The sequence below is a fragment of the Anomaloglossus baeobatrachus genome, chromosome 1 (genome assembly GCF_048569485.1).
Source record: "Anomaloglossus baeobatrachus isolate aAnoBae1 chromosome 1, aAnoBae1.hap1, whole genome shotgun sequence".
Taxonomy (NCBI): Eukaryota; Metazoa; Chordata; class Amphibia; order Anura; family Aromobatidae; genus Anomaloglossus; species Anomaloglossus baeobatrachus.
In genome coordinates, this window is record NC_134353.1 from 668,848,100 (window position 1) to 668,861,396 (window position 13,297).

A 13,297-nucleotide genomic window follows, 5' to 3' on the forward strand; every position below is an offset into this window, starting at 1 on the left:
ACATCTCCTTTGGCCCAAGTCTACCATTGTGTAGCATCCGGTCATCTTTATACAGTCTGGAAACGTGTGGGAGTGAACCTGCTGGAGTTTTGGGAGAGGAATGTTCTATTCTTGTCTGACGTAAGATTCTTGATGCTCAACAGTCCTGGGTCTTTGCCGGATTTTTCATTTCATAATGCGTCAAGTATTTTCTATTGGTGTGTGGACTGCAGCCGGCCAGAATCACCCAAACACTTTTTCAGAAAAGTCAATACGGCTGTAATGGATGCAGAATGTGGTTTTGCATTGTCTTGATGAAATAAGTAAGGCATTCCCTGACTTTCAGCTGATCGCTCACAAAAGGCGCCCGCTGGGTGATCAGCTGATCATTCAGAAAAGGCGCCCGTAACTGAATTTACAGTCCATTATGGTTTCTTTACTGTGCACATGCTCACAGAAAAAAAAAAAAAAAAAAAAAAACCAAAAACGATCCGCCGCACACAAAAAACGTTACATTCAGCGTTGCTCCCGCCTGACGGTCCGTCAGTAAGCGACTGATCCATCATGCGGCAGATGCAACGCAGGGCCATTATTCATAATTCGTCGCCAATAGAAGTCTCTGAGGAAAAAATATTTTGCAGGATTACCGTAATTCCTCAAGGCGACGGATTATGTGATGCAAAACAATGGAAGTGTGAAAGCAGCCTCATGTCTGTAATGCAGTGCCGCCTGGGGGCATATAAATCACAAGCATCCAATTTTGACCGTCGGCTTTGTGTAGACAAGATTTCTCCAAAATCTTTGACTCTTAATGATATTATGCACTGTAGATTGCAAGATATTAAAAGTCTTTTTTCTGTTGAACATTTTCTGTAGTAGTTACACAAGATTTAGACAGTTCTTCACAGATTGGTGAACCTCCGACAATCTTTGCTTCTGACAAACTCTGCCTCTCTAACAGCCTCTTTTCATACACTGTACTATAACTTAGTTGAAAATTGACCCTCCAGCAATTATTTTTTTTTTTTTTTTTTATTAGTACCACCTTTCCAGATTTTTACAAACCCTGTTCCACGAATGAACTAGAAAAATGTCTAATTCTGTGTCGTGAATTAGCATGGCTTTAAGTTTCCAAATCATTGCATTCTTGCTTTCTTTACATTTTATCAGGTGTCCTAACTCTTTTGGAATTGTGGTTGTAGGTCTAACATGGAATCAGTGACCTACCTTTAAGAAGTCCTTGATTTAAAGGGAACCTGTCAAGTGTAATATGCACCCAAAACCACGAGCAGTTCTGGGTGTATATTGCTAATCTCTGCCTAACTGTCCCTGTATACACTACCATAGATCAAGAGATCTATAGAAAAAGTTTTTCTAAAGATCATGTATTATATGCTAATGAGGCCAGCGATTGGTCGCAAGGGCGCGAGTTCCCTTGGCTAGCCGGCCCACATAGGATGTTAGTATGCCCCTGTGGGCATACTATATGATGCTAATGAACGAGCAGCTTCACCACACATACCTCACTCTTCATGGCAGCCGGCGAAGGATGGATGCGCACTGGGCATGATCCGGAGTCCCCTGGACTTCGGATCATGCGCACTAAATTGATGCCGGGTGTAACCTTCCCAGCTTCAGTGAGGTATAATGCGCATGACCGGTAGTCCAGGGTACTCTGGATCATGCGAAGTGCGCATCCATCCTCCGCTGGCCGCCATCAAGACTGAGTTATGTGCAGCGTTGCTGCGTATTTATTAGCATTAGTACGCCCATAGGGGCGTGCTAACATGCGAAGGGGGCAGAATAGCCAAGGGAACTCACGCCCTTGCGACTAGTCCCTGGCCTCATTAACATATAGGAAACAATCTTTACAAATACTTTTCCTAAAGATCTCTTTATCTATGCTAGTGTATACAGGGACAGTTAGGCAGGATTAGCAATATGCACCCAGAACTGCTCATGGCTCTGGGTGCATATTAAACCTGACAGGTTCCCTTTAAAAAGAGGTTTTAGGATTAGTTTTTAGATAGTAATAAGGAAATACTAACCTGCTATATTGAAAATGGTATTTGCATATGGAGCTGATTAAAGTTCTATATGTTTTTTGGGGAAAAAAATCAATATAACTTGCAGTGATTCTGATTTTTTCCCCACAAACCTATATATCATTCTGCTCAGCTTCTTCTCTATTCAGGGCTGCCCACAGATTGCACTACATATACATTGTGACAGGTTCTCTAACACTTGCACATGATCACACCGCAAGAAATGTAGGAGTCTTTGTGGAAAAGGAAGAGAAACTTCAGAACAATGGCTATCGGTCACACCCAGGACCGGTCCTGATTACAGCGACTATACAGTATGCTAGCACAAACTTTTTTTTTTCCATTCTACAAAACTTTCTATATAATGTACATAGAACTACACTTTTTTTTTATTTCAGGTTTAGGCCCTGTGCGCATTAGAAAAAGGAATTTTCTTAAGAAAATTCCGGAGGCTTAGTAAGACTTCCGCACCTGCGGGAAAATACCGCACCGAAATCCGCATGCGGTTTGTTGCGTTTTGCTGCGGAAATGCCGCAACCAGCGTCGGACTGGCTACTGGAGGAATCTCCAGTAATACCAGGCCTGGCCGCGGTTACCTGCATTGAACTCCGGAGCTGTCACCTGAGCTCCGGAGTGCAGCCTAGACTAAACTGCGAGCGCCGAGTGATTGATTCCCCAGCAATTGCCGTTTAGTTCAGGCCGGGCTGATCTCCGGAGCTTAGGTGACAGCTCCAGAGTGCAGCCTGGCCTCTCTGCAGCTGTCACCTGACCTCCGGAGATCAGCCTGGCCTGAACTAAACTGCGATTGCCAGGGAAACAATCACTCGGCGCTCGCAGTTTAGTCTAGGCTGCACTCCGGAGCTCAGGTGGGAGCTCCGGAGTTCAGTGCAGGTAACCGCGGCCAGGCCTGGTATTACTGCAGTTCCTCCAGTAGCCAGTCCCGCAGCTACCTGCGGAAAAGAAGTGACATGCAATTGTTTTTGCTGCGGGAATCCCGCAGCAAAACATGCAGCTGTCAAATTCCGCATAGTGCGCACAGCATTTTTTCCCCATAGGATTTGCTGGTGAAGATTACAGATTACAGCGGAGCACACGTTTTTTTTTTTATATGTCTGTTTCATTTCTATGTGTATTCTATATGTCTGTGTGTGAGTGCGATATGTGTGTTTACTATATGTCTGTGATGTGTGTGTGTCTGATGTGTGTGTTTACTCTCCGCTCCCTCTTCCTGTCATAATAACATCACTTCCCTGCAAACCGCAGGCAGCGATGAACATTATGTCCCAAAACCGCGAAATACCGCAGGGAATAACGCAGGAAAACGCAATGAACCGCACAGAATTTGCTGCCTGCTTTATTCCCTGCGGGATTTCCCGATTACATTGCAGTCAATGGTGTGAAATTCCGCAGCGACGTGCTGAAAAGAAGTGACATGCAATTGTTTTTGTTGCGGGAATCCCGCAGCAAAACATGCAGCTGTCAAAATCCGCCTAGTGCGCACAGGATTTTTTTTCCCATAGAATTTGCTTGTGAATCATTGCAGAGATGTTATGAACATAACATGTAGCGAAACATGCAGCAAAACTGCAGGAAATCCGCGGCAAAAAACGGTAAGTGCGCACAGGGCCTAACTCTGTCTAGTGCGCACAAGGCCTTACTCTTCCAGCTGACCACTGCATCCCAATGAAAATAGCACCACATTAACACATGGATAAGCCGTATCTGTACTAAGGAAAGGTGAAAGGGTACGTATCCAAACACAGGGACCAGAGGGCAGACTGCTTAGAATCTAACAAAATTAATATAATTTATCACTCATTTTCTGCTAACATTTTGCAGCATTTCTTAAAATGATCCTGTGAAACCTATAATCAAAAAAAAAGATATATGCTGTAATATATTCTATTAGATCTTTAGAAATTACTATTTTTTACTAAACCTAATTCTAGAAGAGTAAGTGTGTGTTCACACACGACATCTTTTTTTACCACAAAGATGCAGCGGTTTTTGTCCCAAAAAACGCACCATAATCGCATAAAAAAAAGCAATTTTGACGGGTTTTTACCACTTCCCCCCCCCCCCCCAACCCTCCCACCACCCCCCCCCCCCCGCCCACCCAAATCTAGTGATAGGAAGGGCTCAAAAACGCTGGAAAAACGCAAAAAAGAATTGGCATGCTGCATCTTCAAAAATGCAGCCAAGATGTAGCCAACAAAAGATGCCCAGTGTGGACAGCAAAATAGAAATCTCAGACGTTGCTGGGAGAAGGAAATGCATGCATTTAGGTGCATCTTTGGGACCTCAAATTTGCACCATTTGTGAACTTAGCATTAAAACAGATAGGTGCGTCTTAAACATCAAGAACTGGACTCATAGAATAACTTTAAACTTATGCCCTCCATCCAAGCAGTACTGATACCTGTATGCTTAAACTCCCTGCCTAACCAGCCCTATATAATGCTATTCGCTAATATGAAGGTTTAAAAAAAACCCGACATAAACCTTGCTGTTCCTATGCTAATTAGGGCCTTGAGTAGTCGCAGGGGTGTTGGTCTTTGATTATTCAGCCCTCTTTCCATGTTTTCACACCCCTGTTAACATGATTTTCACGAGCAGGCATCCCCACCAATTCCTGAAAGTCTCGGCAGCATCAGTGTGCCTTTGAAGCTGAGTGTACGATTCCCGACTTCATTAGGTGCACTGCGCATGACCGGAAGTTCAAAAGATGTGTACGTGCGCCGTCTGCTGAAGTTATGGTGATGCGCAACAAGATCAATATCACTGACAGACAAAATAAGACTTACAGGAGCTGGTGTCTATGCCAGCTCATGGAAATCATGTCACGTCCACAGGGATGTGATCACACGGAAAGAGGACCACCTAGTCTGGGAAACTAATGCCCCTTCGACTAGTCAAGGTCCTAATTACCATAGGGAAAGCGAGGTTTATAAATGCACAATTATATAATGTGCTTTTCTGGATGTTATTTTGGATAGTCGCTCACTGTTAAAATTAACCTATCCATAAAATTAGAGGCTGTTCATGTCTTGGTCAGTGGGCAAACTTACAAAATCAGCAAGGGATCAAATACTTATTTCCTTCACTGTATGTCTAATCCTGGGCATTAGGAAAGATTCACATCATGACAGGACCAGATTAGGAGAAAAGGCACAAAATGACTCCTACCCTCACTATCCGTTAGCACCTCCATTCTCCCGCTGAACATGGCTTTGAGCATGGTGTCCTGCTTGGTGAGGGTTTGCATGGTGGTGTAATATAGGGCACCCCCTACATTGAGTTTCACATATTTGGAACTGGTGCTGGCGCATTTGAACGAGGTGGTCCGGGTAGTAGCTGCGGGCACCACAGAGCTCACCACACTCTCTCCTGACATTTCTTCCTGTAACAGAAACAAAAATGGTAAACAGGTGACTACAACTCCTGAGGTACCCTCCATAGAGATGTGCCCCAACTGTGCCATAACCGGAGAACAAAAGTGACAGGTAGTATCTCTACGGAGAATAATGGGACGTCCACGGTGATGTAGAGTGGAAATCACATGGGTACAACTGCCGACTTCAAAGGTAGGTAGGTCAATTTGTATAAATCATTGCAGGCGCCATACTATCACAAATGCATGGTTAGAAATCACTGACATTTCCATCATTATGATCCAATGGATCCTAGTGACAGCACTTAACACTAGAAGTCCCAGGAATTTCAAGCTCCATAGGGTTTCAATAGTAGAAATGTTAAATGACCCCTCTCCGGGACTTCTAGTGTTAAGAGATGACTACGCCTGGCAATCTGGATCTTCTAATTACCCAACATCACGAGACATCAACAGAAAACCATACTGTGTGAGGCTCCGTCCACCTGCCCAGCAGATTGGCTCCATTTTAGAATGCAGAGCATCTATCTGCATCTGCTTAGTCGCAGAGACAGGTGATTTTGATACTAAAGTTGCAGCAGCCAGGTATTTCCCCTGCCACAGCCGCTACAGGAGAAACCTATTATTCTGTACCATGTGGTGGCCTTTCCAGATACATGGAACCCTCCAATGCAGAGCACTCATGTAGTGGCTGGTTCCTAAAGGGAACTCTTAAGCGAGGCACCCTGCCTATCTACGATGTTCTAATAGAGGGACGTGGCCAACTTCAATAAACAATCCCTATCATGGGGTCAGCCCATCAGAATATTGTATTAGGACACCTGAAGGGGGCACCCTATAAAGCAGAGTGGAGTGCTACAGAGGACAGTGTGACATGGTCCTGCATTTTTAAATCCTGAAGACATATCTCTTGTGAGCTGAGCACTTCTGTACCTTCTATGTCTAGAGCAGGGGTGGGGAACCTCCGGCCCGTGGGCCATATGCGGGATTCAGGATATGCAGAATTTCCAGGGACCGCAGTGCTGGGGCGGCAGCCGCCTCTTTCTGGATACTGGCCTTTTAAAACCCTGCACGGCGCATTCGTCCCCCAGGGCAGTCTGTGACCCCACGGCATCCCCCAGGGCAGTCTGTGACCCCACGGCATCCCCCAGGGCAGTCTGTGACCCCACGGCATCCCCCAGGGCAGTCTGTGACCCCACGGCATCCCCCAGGGCAGTCTGTGACCCCACGGCATCCCCCAGGGCAGTCTGTGACCCCACGGCATCCCCCAGGGCAGTCTGTGACCCCACGGCATCCCCCAGGGCAGTCTGTGACCCCACGGCATCCCCCAGGGCAGTCTGTGACCCCACGGCATCCCCCAGGGCAGTCTGTGACCCCACGGCATCCCCCAGGGCAGTCTGTGACCCCACGGCATCCCCCAGGGCAGTCTGTGACCCCACGGCATCCCCCAGGGCAGTCTGTGACCCCACGGCATCCCCCAGGGCAGTCTGTGACCCCACGGCATCCCCCAGGGCAGTCTGTGCACCCAGCTATGTATATACCGCCAGCAATGTTTGTGACCTGCATGTATGTCTGTGCACCCCAGTGATGTATGTACCCCCAGTGATGTCTATGGCTCGCTGCTTCTCTAGTGATGTATATTCCTCCCAGCTGTCCACAGCAATTTTTATGCCCCCCAGCTATGTCTGTGCTCCCGATCAATGATGTATGAACCCCCAGTGATGCATGTACCCCCACAGCCACGTGTATGCCCCACAGCCCTCCCCAGTGATGTTTGCCCTCAGCATCTCCTTTGATGGCTATGCCCCCCCAGTGATCTATATATCCCCTCCTGTGATGTATATACAGCAGTCCCAGCCGACTCAAGCCTGTTAAAGCAGTTGTGAGAAGTAACAAGATCAATATCACAGCCGCGCCAAAGAGTAGAAGCTCCGGCCACCACAGTGACTCAATTGTTTGGCCAAATATATTAGGGATATTTTCAAGTTGATAGATTTATGCGGCCCCCGAATTGTGGTAGAGATTTCCAAATGGCCCCTGGTCTAGAGGAAAGAAGGTTTAATCATCATCAGATAGTGACTACTGTAAGAGCTGTGAGACGATGGAATTCTCTGCCATAAGATAATGTAATGGTTGATTCACTACAAAAGTTCAAGGAGGCCTCGATGCCTTTCTTTAAAAATATAACATTACAGGTAATAGCACTAGATTCTGCAACGGGTCACTGATCCAGGGAACTAGTCCGATTGCCGCATGTGGAGTCGGGAAGGAATTTTCCCCATTAGAGTCTGCCCCATGGGGTTCATGCCTCACTGCGGATCAAAATCTTAGATTAGAGGACAAACTTGTGCCTACTTTCAGCCCTTGGAGGGGGTTTTCCCCATGAACAAAGTTGATTTTAATCAATAGATCTTGGAATAATAATTGCTGCAATTGGATGTGTTTAAAAATATGTTCCTATGCTGAGATAATCTTATATATGTGTCCGTTATGTAATGTGTAATGGCCGTGTCTGACCCTACAGGGACATGGTCTAATCATAACGTCTCCTGGGCAGGGGAGGACACAACGTATAAAGACATTACAGCATGAAATTATAGATGATTCTTCTATGAGGTAAAATCTTAAAAAAAAAAAAAAAAAAATAGCCAGTGATATGTTTTACCTCACAAAAAGAATCACCTGTGATCCCGTGCTCTGCTGTGTACTTTCTTATGTCCCCGGCCCAGGAGATGTGGTATGATCAGACCATGTCTCTGTACGGTCAGACACAGCCATTACACAGCACATAGCAGGGTCACATACAGCTCTAGAAAAAATGAAGAGACCACTGCAACATTATCAGTTTTTCTGATTTTTCCCTTTATAGGTATATTTTCGAGTAAAATGTAAATTGTTCTTTTATTCTATAAACTACTGACAACATGTCTCTGAATTTCCAAGCAATACATTTTGTATTTTCTGAAAATGAGAAATGGTCAAAATAACAAAAAAATGCCTTGCTTTCAGACCTCAAATAATGCAAAGAAAACAAGTTCATAATCATTTAGAAACAACAAAACTAATAATGTTTTAACTCAGGAAGAGTTCAGAAATCAATATTTTGTGGAATAACCATGATTTTTAATCCCAGCTTTCATGCGTCTTGGCTGCTTTCCACCAGTCTTTCACACGGCTTTTGGGTGAACTTATGCCACTCCTGGCGTAAAAATGTGAGCAGTTCTTTGCTTGATGACTTCGGACTATCCATCTTCCTCTTGATTACGTTCCAGAGGTTTTCAATGGGGTTCAGGACTGGAGATTGGGCTGGCCATGACAGGGTTTTGATGTGGTGGTCCTTCATCCACACATTGACCTAGCTGTGTGGCATGGCGTATTGTCCTACTGGAAAAAACAGTCCTCAGAGTTAGGGAACATTGCCTGAGCAGAACGAAGCAACTGTTTTTCCAGGATAACCTTGTAGGCGGCTTGATTCATACGTCCCTCGCAAAGATTAACCAGCTCAATTCCAGCCTTGCTGAAGCATCACCAGATCATCATCGATTCTCCACCAAATTTCACAGTGGGTGCAAGACACTTGTACGCCTCTCCAGGTCTCTGTCTAATCATTATACAGCCAGGTGTTGGGCAAAGCTGAAAATTAGACTCAGAGAAGATTACCTCACACTAGAAATTGAGCAGTTTAAACTTTGCAAAACACGTATGAATCAAGCCGCATCCAAGGTTATCCTGGAAAAACTGTTTCTTCTTTCTGCTCAGGCAATGTTCCCCAACTCTGAGGACTGATTTTTTCCAGTAGGACAATGCGCCATGCCACACAGCTAGGTCAATCAATGTGTGGATGAAGGACCACCACATCAAAACCCTGTCATGGCCAGTCCAACCTCCAGACCTGAACCTCATTGAAAACCTCTGGAATGTAATCAAGAGGAAGATAGTCACAAGCCATCAAACAAAGAAGAACTGCTCACATTTTTGCGCCAGGAGTGGCATAAGGTCACCCAAGAGCAGTGTGAAAGACAAATGGAAAGCATGCCAAGACGCATGAAAGCTGGGATTAAATATCATGGTCATTCCACAAAATATTGATTTCTGAACTCTTCCTGAGGTAAAACATTATTAGTATTTTTGTGTCTAAATGATTATGAACTTGTTTTCTTTGCATTATTTGAGGTGTCTGAAAGCAAGGCATTTTTTTGTTATCTTGACCATTTCTCATTTTCAGAAAATAAATAAATACAAAATGTATTGCTTGGAAATCCGGAGACGTTGTCAGTAGTTTATAGACTAAAAGAACAATTTACATTTTACTCAAAAATATACCTATAAAAGAGAAAAATGAGAAAAAGCTGACAATTTTGCAGTGGTCTCTTCATTTTTGCCAGCACCGTATAGAAGATATCAGCTCAGGGACATTTTTTGCATCCAACTGTGGAAATTTTTATTATTATTCCAAGATCTATTCATTAAAACCGGCTAAAAAATAAACTTATCCTGAAAATGGTTTCCCACCTCAGCAACTCATCACTTATTGAGGGACCCCAGTAATCCAGAGAGCGGGGATCTGGAGCCCCTGAATAGTGAAGGACATGTGGCGGCACCGTCCTCTCCCCATGATGGATGGATACCAGAGCGGTGTCTGATAGGTAAACAATCTCTATGGCTTTCAGTTCTATTCACTGCCAGACAGCAGAGATCTTCAGAAACATACAAGATGGTGCACAGGAGACAGTACACCCCCCATCAGCCCAAAGCTACACGGAGACATGTTCTGATGTCTGGAGTTGGGCTCATCCTATATACACACTTATATAGAATAGGAAGCCTCACTACTACACACATACCCCATAATCAGTGTAGTGTCAGCGCTCTATTGTTCTCTGTGATCAGCCCCTTCACTCTGGGATGAGGCTGCTGGTCTGCTCTCCTCAGTCCTTCCTATGTGTATGGCACTGCGCAGCACCCTGTGCCCCCTCTGACAGGCGGCAGCGCCAATGTGATGGGGTCTTCACCTCCCGCACACCGACCAGCAATTCCCACCGTAATACTGAATAATACAGAAAAGTCTGCACTCACCATCAAACCCGATAAACTTCCCTCAGGCCAAAAAAACGGGACCCACCCAGCCCCACACACTTCCGCCCCTCACTGACGCATTTCCCTTGACAGCGCCTCACAGCTGGTGCCACACACAGCGGCCATGTTGACTGTGGTAACCGAGACACTTACTGCACAGTGTACACCTGCACAAAACACAAAGGACATGTCTGCGCTCCCAGTACACATAATGATAACCCTCTTCATCAGTATGGAGACCTGACACAAGATATAAGGACCCGGCAGACTACAAGCCCAGCTGCCCGCATCAATCATGGCGGCAGGAGCTTTTGCGCAAGTGCTTGCCAGTTTCTGTACGCACTTCCGCCCTCAGTAAGTGCACAAGCAAAAACACTCCGACTGGAGAGGACTGGGGCTCCCGACTGCAGACGGGAGTGGCTCTTGTTTTGGGAGCTGAGGAGCTGGGTTGCCCATGAAGGTCAGACCCCCATCCCTGTGTTGTAACCCCCCATTAATCACCCCAAATATGGTGTATGGTAGTCTGACCAGGGGAGGCTCTTGTATATAGCCATTGTATACACCTCTACACACATCCACACACTGCCTATGTGTTTCCCTGCACTTCTATCACATACACTTGTGTGTGTGTGTGTGTATATATATATATATATATATATATATATATATATAAAAATGTGTGATTATATAGCATAACCTAACCTATAGATATCTATATAACCTTACCACCATAAGGCTATGTGCTCACGGGACTCTGCAGGTGTGGATTTTGCTGCGGAAAACCTGCGGATTTATCTGGATTGTGTAGATAAATCTGCAGGTTTTTAGCAAGTACAGACATTCCCCATGTTATCCTATGGGACATGGGGAGTGTCTGTCTCCATGCTGCGGTATGTGTGGCTGCGGAACATGCTGTGGATGTCCCGCAGCCGTACGTAACTGCATGTCAATTATTCCTGCGGAAATACCTGCGGAAATCCCGGCCCTCCACTATGGAGATAGAGGCCGGGACTTTCGCAGGTAAGTTGCATGAATGTCCGCAGGTTTTCCGCAGCTATTTCGCTGGAATCTCGCAGCTATTTATAGCTGCGGATGCCGGCGGGCAGCTGCAGGAAACCTGCGAACGTACCTGCGGATATATCCACAGGTGCGAGCTCCCGTGGGCACATAGAGTTCACTTAGGCTGCTTTCACACATCCGGTTTTTGCCGTGCGGCACAATACGGCGCTCTGCAGAAAAAACGCAACTGTTTTTTTTTCCGCCAGTTGCGTTTTTGCCCGCATAGACTTGCATTAGCGCCTTATTGTGCCGCATGGCCTTGCGTTGCATCCGGTTTTTGCCGGATGCAGCATATTTAGCCCATGCGGCAGCCGGATGGATCGTTGCCTGGCACGTTTTTTGTGCGGCGAAAAAACCGCATCGCGTCGGGATTCACAATGCAAGCCTATGGACGCCGGATGCGTTTTTTTGCACTGCACATGCTCAGTATCAAGCCGCATCCGTCAAAAAACAGACGGGCCGCATGGAAAAACTTATGCAGTGGATCAAGTTTTTTTCGCCGCATCCGTTGCATAGGTTTTTGAGCCGGATTGTGCCGCACTGCAAAAACCGAATGTGTGAAAGCAGCCTAAGGCTATGTGCGCACTAGAAAAGTGATTTTTCTCAAGAAAATTTCTTGAGAAACTTCTGGGAGTTGAAGATTACCGCACGTGCGGTAAAAAAACGCACCAAATCCGCGGGAAAAACGCATGCGTTTTTGCTGCGGTTTTGCCACGGTTTTTCCACAGGTTGGTCCCTGCGTTTTTTTTATGCTGAACAGAAATAAATAATATAGATAATAGATAGATAATCGATAGAGGGAAAGATGGATAGATGAATAGATAGATAGATGATAGATAGATAATGGACAGATAGATAGATAGATGAGAAAGACCTATATAATGTCCCACCCCCCTGCATATTCTAAGCTGGCACCCTTTAGTGACTTTCATGTGGCACTAAAGGGTGCCGAGCCTTGTATTTAGCCAAAAAATAAATAATTAAAAAAAAAAATGACGTAGGGTTCCCCCTATTTTTGTAGCCAGCTAGGGTAAAGCAGACGGCTGCAGCCTGCAAACCACAGCTGGCAGCTTCACCTTGGCTGGTAATCCAAAACAGAGGGCACCCCACGCTGTTATTTTACATTAAATAAATAATTTAAAACAAAAAACGTGGGGTCCCCCCAAATTGGATCACCAGCCAAGGTAAAGCGGACAGCTGGGGTCTGATATTCTCAGACTAGGGAGGTCCACTGTTATTGGACACTCCCCAGCCTAAAAATAGCAGGCTGCAGCCGCCCCAGAAGTGGCGCATCCATTAGACGTGCCAATCCTGGCGCTTCGCCCCAACTCATCCCATTGCCCTGGTGCCGTGGCAGACGAGGTAATATATGGGGTTGATGCCAGATGTGTAATGTCACCTGGCATCAAGCCCTGGGGTTAGTGATGTCACGCGTCTATCAGATACCCGACATCACCAACCCAGTCAGTAAGAAATAAAAAATAGACAACAAAAAAAGTTTTATTTGAAAAAAAACACTCCCCACATTCCCTCTTTCACCGATTTATTGATAAGAACAATCAATTCCACGTCCGGCGTAATCCAATAAGGGGGGGGGGGCACGTCCCACGGCGATCCATACCATAGTCATTGTCCCAGTCAATGAACAACAGAATCTTCCCCATTGGCTGGGAGAGTAATGCAGTGACCTGAGCTAACATCAATAGCCCAGGTCACTGCAGGGGATGACGAGCTCTACTGTCAGGAG

General features: G+C 45.7%; 2 protein-coding genes across 3 annotated transcripts in view; one reads left to right on the top strand and one right to left on the bottom strand.

Annotated features, from left to right (window-relative positions):
* Positions 1 to 10,578, bottom strand: part of KCTD10 (potassium channel tetramerization domain containing 10) — a 31,793-nt gene extending 21,215 nt beyond the window's left edge. Inside the window, exons 1-2 of one of the 2 annotated variants that reach the window (XM_075320037.1) lie at positions 10,492 to 10,578; positions 5,211 to 5,424 (exon numbers count right to left, since the gene is read on the bottom strand). In XM_075320037.1, coding sequence (XP_075176152.1) covers positions 5,211 to 5,424; positions 10,492 to 10,494 — 217 coding nt within the window. In that variant the 5' untranslated portion in view covers positions 10,495 to 10,578. Of the gene's footprint in view, positions 1 to 5,210; positions 5,425 to 10,259; positions 10,360 to 10,491 lie in introns of those variants that run through there. The other variant, XM_075320038.1, reaches the window with a different exon arrangement.
* A 285-nt stretch (positions 10,579 to 10,863) lies between these two features.
* UBE3B (ubiquitin protein ligase E3B) overlaps positions 10,864 to 13,297 on the top strand; it is a 164,943-nt gene continuing 162,509 nt past the window's right edge. The window contains exon 1 of the mRNA XM_075320039.1: positions 10,864 to 10,951. The gene's annotated coding sequence lies outside the window, so the exon portion shown is untranslated. The remainder of the gene's footprint in view (positions 10,952 to 13,297) is intronic.